The 12,504-nt window shown below is 57.9% G+C and overlaps 7 protein-coding genes across 7 annotated transcripts; 3 read left to right on the forward strand and 4 right to left on the reverse strand.

The window, feature by feature from the left end:
- Positions 1 to 576: 576 nt before the first annotated feature.
- On the forward strand, positions 577 to 1,479 carry CH63R_06658 (NmrA-like family protein; the record flags this gene model as incomplete). The annotated part of the gene is made up of 1 exon (XM_018301633.1): positions 577 to 1,479. The coding sequence occupies one exon, from the start codon at positions 577 to 579 to the stop codon at positions 1,477 to 1,479; it is 903 nt and encodes a 300-aa protein (XP_018159483.1).
- A 236-nt stretch (positions 1,480 to 1,715) lies between these two features.
- CH63R_06659 (MED6 mediator sub complex component) lies at positions 1,716 to 2,791 on the reverse strand (the record flags this gene model as incomplete). The annotated part of the gene is made up of 2 exons (XM_018301634.1): positions 1,716 to 2,294; positions 2,363 to 2,791. The coding sequence occupies 2 exons, from the start codon at positions 2,789 to 2,791 to the stop codon at positions 1,716 to 1,718; spliced, it is 1,008 nt and encodes a 335-aa protein (XP_018159484.1).
- A 531-nt stretch (positions 2,792 to 3,322) lies between these two features.
- CH63R_06660 (Kinase phosphorylation protein) lies at positions 3,323 to 4,126 on the forward strand (the record flags this gene model as incomplete). The annotated part of the gene is made up of 1 exon (XM_018301635.1): positions 3,323 to 4,126. One exon carries the CDS (start codon positions 3,323 to 3,325, stop codon positions 4,124 to 4,126), a length of 804 nt encoding a protein of 267 aa, XP_018159485.1.
- Positions 4,127 to 4,877: 751 nt separating this feature from the next.
- Positions 4,878 to 5,817, reverse strand: CH63R_06661 (Hus1-like protein; the record flags this gene model as incomplete). Its single annotated transcript, XM_018301636.1, has 2 exons — positions 4,878 to 4,904; positions 4,972 to 5,817. The coding sequence occupies 2 exons, from the start codon at positions 5,815 to 5,817 to the stop codon at positions 4,878 to 4,880; spliced, it is 873 nt and encodes a 290-aa protein (XP_018159486.1).
- A 1,492-nt stretch (positions 5,818 to 7,309) lies between these two features.
- CH63R_06662 (Autocrine motility factor) lies at positions 7,310 to 7,879 on the reverse strand (the record flags this gene model as incomplete). The annotated part of the gene is made up of 1 exon (XM_018301637.1): positions 7,310 to 7,879. The coding sequence occupies one exon, from the start codon at positions 7,877 to 7,879 to the stop codon at positions 7,310 to 7,312; it is 570 nt and encodes a 189-aa protein (XP_018159487.1).
- Positions 7,880 to 9,146: 1,267 nt separating this feature from the next.
- Positions 9,147 to 9,775, reverse strand: CH63R_06663 (uncharacterized protein; the record flags this gene model as incomplete). Its single annotated transcript, XM_018301638.1, has 3 exons — positions 9,147 to 9,210; positions 9,293 to 9,651; positions 9,749 to 9,775. The coding sequence occupies 3 exons, from the start codon at positions 9,773 to 9,775 to the stop codon at positions 9,147 to 9,149; spliced, it is 450 nt and encodes a 149-aa protein (XP_018159488.1).
- Positions 9,776 to 11,166: 1,391 nt separating this feature from the next.
- On the forward strand, positions 11,167 to 11,993 carry CH63R_06664 (uncharacterized protein; the record flags this gene model as incomplete). Its single annotated transcript, XM_018301639.1, has 2 exons — positions 11,167 to 11,523; positions 11,586 to 11,993. 2 exons carry the CDS (start codon positions 11,167 to 11,169, stop codon positions 11,991 to 11,993), a joined length of 765 nt encoding a protein of 254 aa, XP_018159489.1.
- Between the last annotated feature and the right edge of the window lie 511 nt (positions 11,994 to 12,504).

The following is a 12,504-nucleotide window of genomic DNA, read 5'->3' on the forward strand; positions in this document are numbered from 1 at the left end:
AGAGAGAGAGAGAAAATGACGAAGACGGAGTGGAAAGGAAAAGTTTGGTTGGTAGAAAAGTCCTTTGCGTTGAAAAGCATGGGCATCTTATACGGAGGCTGCAAGTCCTCAGTCTCCAGAACGGTCTGGGCGTATTTATTCTTTTCATCAAAGACATCAGTGAGATGGTCAAAACATCAAATGAGACGTTCTACAAGTGGGCTGTCTAAGTACCGTATCCACCTATGTAGGTAGTCGACACCAGGGTTCTGACGACTTTGGTTCTCGTAAATTTCGAGACATCCATGTGGTCAATGTACAACCCCAATGTCTAGATCTTGGTCTCAAGAGTTCGATGACCTAAAATGTGTGTTTCTACCAATCCCTCGTCCGCGTCTAGTGGCGTAAGCCGATCACACACCATCTACTCTAGGTCCGCAAGCATCTCGCAAAAGTAGCCGAAAAGTCTCCATGATCCACGCCTCCCCCCCGAGACTATATCTAACGACGGCCCCCCCCAACCGTTCTCATCGCGTCGAAACATCAGTCGATAAAGTAATCCAAGAAAAGGAAACCCCGGCCAAACCTTTCAAAGCCATGGAACCAACGCTGAAGATCCTCGTCGTCGGCGCGACGGGCCGCACAGGCAGCGCAACCATCTCGGCCCTCGCCTCCCTCCCTCGCGCCCCCGCGATCCTCGCATTGACGCGCTCCCCGTCCTCTCCGAAAGCCCAATCCCTCCTCGCGTACCCCTCCGTGACCCTCGTCCAAGGCGCGCCCACGGACCCGGCCCCGATCTTCGCCGCCCACGGCCCCATCTCCGCCGTCTACCTCGTCACCGTGCCGCCCGCCGACGAGGCCCAGGCCGCGGCCCTCGTCGACGCGGCCATCGCGCACCGCGTCCCGCACATCGTCTTCTCCAGCGTCGACCGCGGCGGCGACGAGGCCTCGTGGGGGAACCCGACGGCCGTCCCGCACTTCGCCGCCAAGCACCACGCCGAGCTGTACCTCCGTGATCGCACCCGCGGCACCGCCACGCGGTGGACGATCCTGCGGCCGACGGGCTTCATGGACAACTACGGCCCCTCCCCGGCGGCGCTCATGGGCCCCCTCATGGCGGGGCTGTGGGCGACCATGCCGCCCGGGCGGACGATGCAGCTCGTCAGCGCGCGGGACATCGGGCTGTTCGCGGCGCGGGCGTTGGCGGGCGGCCCGAGAGGGGAGTGGGCCGACAGGGCGCTGGGGCTGGCGGGGGACGAGATCAGCTTTGCCGAGGCAGACGAGGTGTTCCACAGGGTCGTCGGGCGGGCGATGCCGAGGACCTGGGCCGGGGTCGGGACCGTCGCGAGATGGGCTTTCGAGGACGCCGGGAGGAGCATGGAGTGGTTCGAGACGGAAGGGTATAAGGCTGACGTTGGGCGGCTGAGGGAGATGGAGCCAAGGTTGCAGACTTGGGAGACGTGGTTGAGGGAGAGTAGCGGATGGGTAAAGGGGGACTGAGGAAGGAGAATGAAAGGACGACAGTGGTGATGGGATAACATTGAACTGCTCCAAGATAGGCCAGAACGCCACACATTTGACCCGGAACAACGTGAGCAGGGTGAACAACAAGAAGCACATTGCTCTCCTAAGAAAAAAGTAAAAAGGGGGTATCATTTATAAAACCAAACGCCGCAAGCCGAATCTAGCCGACTTTACTTCTACCTCTTTTTATACATCTCCCCCTTTAGCCACCCTCACGAAGATGGACCAGGCGTCGTCGCCGGCGTCGCGATCTTGCTCTTCTTCCTCTTGGGTTTCGGCACCGTAGGCGTCCTAGGGCTCTTGCCCTCCTTCCCGTCCTTCTTCGCCTCCTCCGCCAGCTTCGTGTTGACGGCCGGCTTCGGCGGCTGTTGTGTCGTCGTCGACGACGTGGCCGTGGCCGGCGGCGGAGGCGGCGCGATCTTGTCCTTGCGCCCCGTACTGGCGAAGTGGAAGTCGCCGGGCCGTCCCGTGATGGGGTTCTCATCAAAGTAGTCACCGCCGTGGCGCATGTGGATCAGGAACGACTCCTCGGCAAGCCGGTCGAGCGCGTTCTTGGTCGAGTCCTTCTTGGCGGCCGTGGCCGACTTTGCCGCCGCCGCCGCGGCGGTAGTGGTGGCGTTAGCGGTGGTGCCGTCGGCCATGGGAGTGTCGCCGCCTTCCTTGGAGGCCGTCGCGCGGGAGAGCGCCGATGGGGGCGTCGGTTGGGTGTAGACGTGGCCCAGCGAGGGCGTCCATTTCCGCACGCTGTCTGTGGCGGGAAGGACCTTTCGCATGGCCTCCGCAATGGATTCCTGGCTCATGTCAGTTCTCGTTGGGCTCCAATGGCTGTTTTTTTTTTGTTTTCTTTCGGTGAACCTACAATTCTTGAGCTGAGAATGTCGCCCAGTGTCGGGGCCTGGTAGATGTTCTCGCCGACCACGAAATAATACGCCAACGGCCTTGTCTCCATTCGGTTCCGGTCAATGTTCTTCTGTCTCGTCTGCTTGACAATGGTCCAGACACCCGTACCCGTCACCATGTCGGCCGGCGCGTGCAGGACGCGGAACTCGAGGCCGCTCATCTTGTCGAGCTCGCCCTCGAAGGCCTCGCGCGTAGCGAGGTTCTTGAGGAGCGCTGGGTTGAACATGGCCTGGTTCGTGATGACGGCGTTGTTGGACTGGCGGTCGAAGAAGGGTGACTCGGCAAAGTAGAAGAGCACGCTGTTGGAGTGGATGCCCTGCATCGATGCCGCGATCTCGGGCGCGCGCCATTGGATCTCATCCAGAGGCGGGTCAATCGGGTTGGCCATGTTGAGAGAGCGGAGCGGGTGGTGCAGCGGCTTCGGGGGAGGGGAGGTTCGTTGGGACCTGGTCGTGTCGTTCGTTGTATTCGTGTGACGTTGCGAATGTGAAGGCAGTTGCGGAGCTTCGCTGAGCCGCAAGTGAACCGAGAAGCTCTCCAACTTTTTGTATCCGTATCGTGGTCCGTGGGGCCCAGAGCTTGTTTAAACTACAGGGAGGAGTCTCGGATGCTCGACAGGGGTCTTTGGCGGGTTGGTGGAGACAATTTCCAATCACGTGATACCGCTGCCGGCCGAACCAATCTCCATGAGGCCATGACAAGCATCGATTCAATCCCAACCTTACCTGACCTAAATACCTACCCGAATACCCAAGGTACCTCTACCTCCCTAGCAGGCATCTTCAGTTCAACAACACCAGCACTTCCACACGACCCAAATTCGAATATCCTACCTGACCGCGCCACACGCTGCAAACCGCGAACAACCAAAAAGAAGCGACAATAAAAGCACATCAGAAAAAAAGCACTACAATCCGCCATGGACCTCCTCTCGAGCGTCCGCAAGTCCGGCTCCCGCGGCGGCGTCAACTTCAGCTGGGACGAGGTCGCCAACTCGGCCCATCGCGAGAACTACCTTGGCCACAGCCTCAAGGCCCCTGTTGGCCGCTGGCAAAAGGGCCGCGACCTCAACTGGTACGCCAAGGGGGACGACGCCGCCGGCGCGCGCGAGGGCGAGACGGAGCAGGAGCGGGCAGAGCGCGAGCGCAAGGAAGAGCTGCGGAAGGTTAAGGAGGCTGAGGAGGACGCCCTCGCGCGCGCGCTGGGGCTTCCCGTGCCGCAGAGGGACACCTCAGGCGCCAACGCCGTGGAGGTCAGCGGGATCAGGGGGATCGGCGCGGTGGGGGCGGCGACGGCGGCGGGCGACAACCCTGTGGAGGAGGAGCAGCAGCAGAAGAAGGGCGGGCTCGTCGTTTCGGAGAAGAGGGAGCGGAGAGATCGCGACGAGGAGAGGGAGAGGAGAAGGCGACGGAGTCGGAGTCGAAGCCCAAGACGGGAAAGGAGGCGAGACGGTGGGGAGAGGAGGCGAGATGATGGGGAGAGGAGACGGAGCCGCGAGAGAGAGCGTGGTGGGGAGGAGAGGCGGCGGAGGGGCGAGGGACGGGATCACGATCGCGAGCGCGGGGGTCGCGACGAAGGGCGGGAGAGACGGCACCATCGCCGCGCGAGGAGTCGGAGCCACGACCGCGAGCCGAGGGAGCATCGTCGGCGGAGCAGGAGTCGCGAGGGACGCGGAGCGCCCTCTGGGGGTCGACGCCGCAGCCCGGACGAGCGTCGACGATGAGTGCTCAGTGTTTGTGCAGATTGTCTGATAGACTGAAGAAATGATACCCAGTTTAGTTCTTTGCTAGGTAAAGCAAGGCCGTGGCTGAAGAAAATGATGACATATCCTGGGCCTGTGTAGTGTGCCATACGAATGGCCATGAATACATACGTAGATGTACACGGTATCACCGCTGTAGAGTTACATGCCTGGAACCAAGTCAAGAACGCAAAGGTATATTAGGCACAATGAATGATGGTAGGTAGCCTGGCATCACCAGACAGGAAAGGTAACAGAATTACGAAAAAGCAAAAGCTCAGGCGCGCAGTGAGAGACTCGAACTGCGACCCTACGAAACCCTCCATCAGGAAACTTCTTTGGATTTCATACCAAGTTCACACTAACGATCCAGGGCGTTATTCCTCTGGGCCAAATGGCCCTTCACCGGGCTTGGTTAGCAGGTACGTAGGAGAAGGTGAATATGGAGCTATTGGGCAGTGGGGAGAAGGGGGAGTGTAAACATCTGACGTCATTGCAGCTTTTCGAGATGAAATCCGGTCACACCCCCTCACTACGAGTTCATTTCCATGTTTTGCCGGATTCATTTTCACTTCGTATGGCTTGTCAACAGCAAATACGTGTTCTGGCACAAAGACTTCCGAGGGGAAAACAAAATGACAACGTTCTAATTTCTCCTCATACCATCTGTTTATTTGAACGCCGGTTTGAAACGCCAATACGCCTATTTGCAACCCCCATCATTGAATGCAGCTTACGTGCTGAAGGATGTTACATAGTACTGTCGACAGTTAGCATATGTCCCGAAACCGGGGTCGGAACTGCCACAGGCGTCAAAGAATCCTTACAGTCAGAACAGCATCATCCGCCGAAGCGTCATCGTACTGCGGTACGTAGACATATAATATCAAGGCATGGTCGTCGGCGAAAGCCGCCACGACCCTACCCTCCAGCCTCCCCACGCTCAAAACACGGCTCCAGTCCTTTCCGTCGACCCTCACTGTCGCCCATTTGTCAGGGCCGGCCTCCTTGAACTTGACGCTCGGGTGCTCCTCGACCGGCATCTCCAGCTGCGTAGGGTCCAGCTCCGGGTTGACCAAGCCCGACCACGTGCTCGAGACGTCGACGGCTTCCGTCACGATGCGCAGCTTCAGATTCCCAAACATGTTGGCGCTGAGCTCCAGCTTGGGGCTCACGCGGGAGCTCGTGCCGGACGCGAGGGCGAGCTTGGTGAACCGGTCCGAGATGGCCTTGAGCTGCAGCAAGGGCGGCATGGTGATGTGCACATCCGTCTCGCGCACCGTAGGCTGCATGATGGTCTCTACCGTCTCCGGGTGCAGCACGCGCACGGGGATGTCCTGGGTGATGATCTTCTCGCGCTCGCGGCGCAGGGAGGTCTCCAGGTGCTCGGCGGCAAAACCTTGGTCATCGTCATCAAAGGGGTCGTTCTCGAGGCCAGCGTAGGCCGAGTTGCCGCGGCCGGGCAGGCCGGAGCCCGCCGACGCGTTGGTGGTGGTGGTGATTGTCAAGGAGAGCACAGGGATGCCGTCCTTTTTGGTAAGACGCAGCGAGGCCGAGGTGCTGTTGAGTGCGGAGCGCAGCGCGCGTTGGAGGGGTTGCAGGGGTAGCTCCAGGTTGATGGTGTTATGTTCCTCGGCCGACTGGATGTGATAGCTGTCGAAAATGAAGTCCATGGGCAGGGAACTAGCATCGATTCTCAGTTGCGGCTCTCATAAAAGGCAAAGCGGAGCAAAGAAATAATGGACGAGCGATCTTACGACCAAACTTGAGATCCCGTGTCGGGAATGACGGTAAAGCGCGCCGTTTCATCGTCGAGGCGAACCCATGCGATCTTCTCGAGGGAGTTTAGAGCCGCGGTGAGCTCTGCGGGGAATAAGAGTGATAAGAGTCAGTGGCGCGAAGCGACTGCGAGATGCAAAGGCAAGGGGGGGGGGGGGGCGTGTCTGAGGACTGAGGTCTAAGGTAGGCAGGCACGCACTGGAGAAGGTACGAATGTTTTTGAGCTCTGTTTTGAATCGCATTGTGAGATTTCGATCACGCGGGCAGGCCAAGTGCCGTCCGACTCGTACAGGATGACCGACAGTGGTGGAACAGAGACCCAGGTGGAAGGAAGGGTAGTGAGGGACGAGTACGACCCGTGGGGCAGCTTGACGGAAACGCTACCTTGGAAGTTAGTTGCTTCTTGTGGCGGCGACGCGTTAAGTGGGAAGAGAAGGGGTGGATGATGCGCGCGATCTTGCATCGAAAAACCCTACATGGTGTGTGTGAGTAGGTACTCTGTAAAGAAGCACACTGTACGGATAACAGCCGGGCTGTTGGGTGTCATGCTTGCAGTGCCTGTGGTGCCTGCCATGCCTGCCGAGACGGCTTCATTAGCGCGGGGTAAACCCCTGCTTAGCGTGCCCAGATTGGGAAACCTCACCCCATTCACAGTTCGCGCCTGCCCCGCCATCACCTGAGGTCGGCAGCAAAAGGGCCTAGCCATTCTTAAAGCCCATCGATCGTGGAGAGCTTCGCATTCCATCCAGTCCCGGCCTTGAGAAGGGCAGGAAGTGGGTGGTAGGATATACGTCAGTGGTGAGTAGGTGTGCAGGTCCACATGGGTGACGTTGTCGGGCATTGAGAGGATTGAGTCGGATCGTGTCGAGCTACTGCAAGTGTGTGTAAGTAACATGAGCGGAAAGATTTCGAACAGGCGCGCTTTATCAAATGCGTGTACGTGGTAAAATCGGAGGTGACACTGGCAGATGAGAAAAAATGCAGCAAGAATAATCAAGGCTTGTGTGTACGTCATGGAGCGCGGAAAATGAAATCTTTGCGGATATGGACATATGAAATCCGTCAGCTGTACCATCTGCTGTATCTCATAGCCTTATGCGGCTTCGTCAAAAGTCATCATGCTCCCATCCGAATATGCCTCCGGTGCTCTCTCTCTCTCTCTCTCTCTCCGGTTGCCTCATCTTGTCCTCTGTGAGACGCGGCCAATGAACAGCCACCTTAGGACCGACTTGTCATGATGCCAAATGTTTCATCCGCTGAAATGCCGTGTGTCTTTCACAGAATCGACTTGGTGAAAAAATGACTCGTGGCCGAGTCCTTCCCTCTAACCAACCCCCTCTTGCTGGTCTGTGGTGGAATGCCCGCATCGCCATGATACAACGGTTGCTATTTCCTAGGCGATTTCGACGCGGACGCCTTGCGATCCTCTTGCAAAAAATGCTCCGTCCACTTCTTCCTCCACACCTCGCGGTCCTCCCATGGCTCCTTGGTCGGCGTCTCTTCCTGCTCCTTGGGCACCTCGGCTGGGATGGAGGCCATGTTGTGGTCGAGCGAGTGAATGAGCGAGTTGAGCCGCGGCAGTAGCTGGCCGCGGAAGTATTTCGAGGTCTTGCGAGAACGCTGGAGCTGGGCGTGGCATATTTCGCACGGCATCCAACCCCAGTACATGTAGTTCCGCGTTGGCTTCGTCGTTGGTACCACGGGGTGTCCGCAGTCGCATCGCATGCTCACCCGGCACCACGGGCAGTGCGGCTCATCGACGCTGGCGACGCCGAGCCAGTGTTGTATGCAGTCGCCGCCGAAGCGGTGGCCGCAGGGCAGGTATCGCCATACCTCCCGGTCGCCCTCCTCCTTGATTTCGCCGACCTTTTCGTAACATATCGCACAGCAGGTGTCGTCGGCAGCGGGATTTGACGCCATCTCCTGCTTTCGCATAACGGATTTAAAAATGTTCATCGTCGCCAGCAGCAAGGGAACATGGACCTCTCTATAAAGAAAGCGGCAAGACCGGAGGGGAGGGGGGGTTGTCGAAGATCTCTAAGACGACGAGTTCGGGGCTAGGTCAAGTCCTTTGTTGTTGGGCAAACGGCGGTCGAGCGGTAATGAAGGAACAAAGAAAACCTAAGGGCCCGACTAGGTAAGAGGGAAATGGCAGCAACCCTTTCAGGAGAGATACACTGACTTTGGCAAAGCTAATCGTGCCTTGCAGATATGGCACGACATTGACCTCGCCGTTGTGTCGTTACAGATCCTCGACCGGGAAGGCCATGTATCTTTTTCTAAAGGGCATGGCGCACGGAGCCATACCTTGAGTGAAAGGTGTGCAGCCGGCTCGCTAGGCTATGCTTGACATGTGCGCTGGCAGCGTTGAGTCCGACCTTGGGAAGCACCGAGCATTGGCTAGAGTCGTGTGACGCTTGTCAGAAGGAATGCATGCCGCTCCAAGAAAGGAACTGTCTCGGCATTTGCTGACCTCCATCCGCCAATCCTCCAACGTCCTCTCTCTCTATCTCTCTCACTCGCCTCGGGGAGGGGAGTGAGGCATGAGGAGATTGGTGAAGCAAAAAAGAGGTAGGCGACGCCGTCTCCGATGGCAAAAGCCAAGAAACGTGAATGGCCAAGCTAGGCAAGGCGCATCGACATGCGGAACGGAAACACGGACGTCTGAGCGACAGTTGTTTCGGACATGTGGTTGCGCCTGACCTGACTCCCTCCTATTCCAGCCGAGCGCAGATGGAGCGAGAGACACGCGGGATAGTGAGGGTAACAGGCTGCATAAGGTTCGGCTGATGTCGACACCAGCATTGAATTGTATGCAAATCTTGGCCACCATGTCGCCACTTTTTTTCCAACCCAGCCATAACACAAGCCAGGAATGCGGAAAGAGGGTGGAATTGGAGAGGGTGCATGGGCAATCGATTCGGATTGCTTTTGTGAAGACTGGCCTGGAACCGTGAATTCTGAACGAGAATGAGAATGAGAGGTCGAGGCTACCCCTCCGGCGGTACCGGACTACTAGATCGGCCGATTCGGGCGAACGACCAAGCGGCTCACTTGTGCGAGACCACCAAGTCGCAAACATAAGGGGAAGATGGGAATGCGCAGGAACAACCTTGTGCGCGACGGGATTCGGTCGAATATCTGGTGGTTGGCAAGAGGCCAGGGTGGGGGGGCATCCTATTCATGGAGAACGAGGCTGAGGTGGTGAGTATTAAGATTCATGCTATCGCCTATTACCAGTTCCATCATCTTCGTCGTCACTGTCATCTCTAAAGCCCTCTTCCAGGCTAGCACAATAGAGACATGTGTCAGCTTTTCAAGACCCCCGCATGGCATGGCAGGTGGGCGAGGGGTTCACGCCGGACTCACTCTCTACTCAAGCGTCTCGTGCTGTCGTGTCTGCCTCGCCGGGCATCTTCGGCGAGGGCTCTCCGGGTATCTTCGCCTACCTCCCCAAGCTCTTCGCCGTCTTCTGATGTGAATCCATCGTCGGATGCGTCGGCTGCGATGACAATACGTTCATGGGCATTGCGCCTCCAGGTACTGGGCACCATCAGTCGTGCGATGCCGTTCTGCATGCGATGCCGTAATGATACAGTCGAGGTCGATATGGTGTCGATGGGTAGATACTGGCTGTAGCGACTGCGCCATCTGCGCCAGAGGGGTAGGAGAACGTAGGTCGAGACGACGAATAGGATGAGGGAGATGACGGCCGGCACGATCAGGGTCTACGTTACGAAGAGGCAAGGTCAGCTCGCGAAACGAATAGCATGGCGATCGGGAAGGGAGGCGAGGGACACATGGACGGGCAATTGAGAGACGCACCTTGACGACTGACATCGTGGCGCCCATGGTGGGCCCTGGTGGTGATGTTGAGAATATGGAATATCGACTTCCGGTTCGTGTAGTATTGCGGCTCTCGAGGAACTCGGGATTGCGCTGCAGGGAGCTACAACTCTCAGCAAGCTCGGCTGGAGACTGAGGCCGGCGAGCGCGGATGGAGCGGCCAGGCTAGGTAGGTACGGATACCTAAGCCTAAATGAGACGGCCTCGCCAAGCACAGCGCAGCGTGGGTGAGGGGAGCGCGTGTGGGCGGACAGCGGATTGATTGACGTGACATGACAAGGAGCGAAGCGAAGCGACGCGGCGTGTGGCACGCGCACACGCACACACGCAAGCGGAAGGCCACTTGGCCCCGGCCTGTGCCGCCGCACCAGAGCGCAGACACCTTATCAGCCAAGCGAGCGAGGCCCGAGAAAAAAGAAGATAAGACACCTCAGGAACAGTGCACACTTGATCCGTCCGCCGTGATACCATCAGATTGCTTTTGCCGTTTCTTCTCCTGCATCGGCAAAGCAACGCTCAGAAAACCGCCGCGGAAATCAAACCCTATCTCATACGACACACGCAGCCAAGCAGACAAGAGGCGAGGCCCCAGGCAGTCGTCGTAATGGTCGGCTTTCTTCCAAGATTCCCAATCCTATCAATATCGCTTAAGGTACTAGGCCTTCAATGCGGTGGACACCGCGGGAGCCATTGATACCAAACATAAACCCAGGCATCTCCACCACCACATTTACAGTGGGGGTACATGGATCCAGACCGGGCATACCCCCTCTCTGGGATGCTCGAAAGGGAAGGCCACCGCAGGCATCGTAATTGGCTCACAGGGTTCGATCGGCCTGTTTAGCTCAGCACCATGCACTGAAGGGGTCATGAGGGTCTAGGGACCAGCAGCTGAACCGTTCGCCAGTGACCACGGGTTGGGGGACCCGGCCAATGAGGGGGCGGAGGCGCGGGATCCACGCAAGGAGAGGGCGAGTATTCTGCTTTGGCGTGTAGGCAAAAAGGTGTCAACGATTGAAGAATCGCATCTGATTGAAAGATAGACGGACTCGACGGCCACAGCGACGACGATGAACACAGCCTGACCTTGACCTTGGATCCCACCATTTCGGGTTCTCACTACTACCGCTACCTGCGCCTGTGCAGCACACTACCTCATACGGATGTGGATGGTTGACTAGGTCTGAGATAGATGTCGATCTTGGGTCCATTTGAATTCAGTTCAAGCCCACGGACTTGGGTTTCTTCTTGCTGGAGTCTTTCCGCGCCTTCCCAAATCCCATGTACCTACCTACCTTACCTACCTGCCTAGGTACCTATCGACCTTAGGTCCTTAGTAGACCTCCACGCCCCTGAGAGACGCAGCAGACGCCCCGTAACATCGCATGCCAGTGCTGATGAGTGATGAGCCAGCCAGTGAACATGGGATAGATGCCGTATTCAGTCTGCCCGTCTTACAGAGCCCCCCGGAGTTCAGAGTTCAGAGTCCCGCCGAACACACCTTGCCCGGTGCCACTCGTCATATCCCATCACGCAACAAGAATGGTTCTAAACAGAACTGCGCCAAACGAACATCCCCAGAATATCCCCACTCCAAAGCGCCGGATGCGCTCAACTCCCCTCCTCAGTCCCCCCCTCCTACCGACGCCGCCGCCGCCGCCGCCGCCGCCGCCTCCTTTTTCCTTCGTTCGGCCACTTCGTCCTTAGTGTTCAGTAGTCTCCGTCGTCTCTGCGCCGCACATTCCAGCCCGGCTGTCACCACTGCAACACTACGACACTGCAAAACTGCAAAAAAACCTACTTACTGAGCTGTCAGCAAAAGCCAAGACCTCGAGTGAACGCGCCGTCGCCGGGTATTCTTCCAAGTCTGCGCGCCTACGCCGCCCACGCCCACACCCAGTCGCCCGCAGCCGCCGCCGCCTCTTCATACTCTTCCTCCTCCCCTAGAGAACGCTCAGGCAGTTTTCGCAGAGGAACTCGCACATCTGCTGCCCCTGAAGTGTCAAGTCAATCGTGGCCCCTTGTCGAGTCCCGTTTCATCAGGGGACTCCGCACTTGCAAAGTCGTCTTCGCCAGCGTCGCCAGCGACGAGTCCACGCAGAAACCACACGGCCTTCCTTTCCAAGCTCTTCGACTCTGCCCTGACCGCCGCTGCTGGCCACCGGGCTTTGGCTGTACTTTGCTCAGCTGCCGTCTGAATCCCTCGCATACGTCCTCAGTCTAACCTTTCAGTTGGGAGCAGTTGGAGGAGGAAAGCCCAACGACGGAACACGCGAGCTTTCGTTCAGCTGCCAGTTTCCCCTTCCCTCAGTCAAAACACACACACGCAACGCACACACAAAGCTCGCCTGGGGCCATCATATCATCGTCAGTCAGCCCGCCGAGCTCTACAGTTCGTCAGACTGTGCACCAGCTCTGGCACTTTTCCAATACTCAATCCAGCTTGGTCTTTGCCTTGAATACCCGGCAGTCCATACAGCACTTTGTTTTTCGCCCGCGATTTTATCTCGATCCGATCCTGGGCTCCATCCCACGCCGCCATCCAACTGTTTTGGCGCTTCCCAGCGACACAACGTTCTGAATAAGATAAATAACCAGAAACGGCGACTCTCTTCTTTCCCCCCCAAACGCGCTTAGCTTGCACTTGTCCCATTTCAAGGCGACCAAAGGTGCGTCGCCGCCCCAAGGGTACCCCTTCCTTCGGTCCCCGGTCTCCAGCAGCCCCCAAACCTCTA

The sequence above is a fragment of the Colletotrichum higginsianum genome, chromosome 4, assembly GCF_001672515.1.
Source record: "Colletotrichum higginsianum IMI 349063 chromosome 4, whole genome shotgun sequence".
NCBI lineage: Eukaryota > Fungi > Ascomycota > Sordariomycetes > Glomerellales > Glomerellaceae > Colletotrichum > Colletotrichum higginsianum.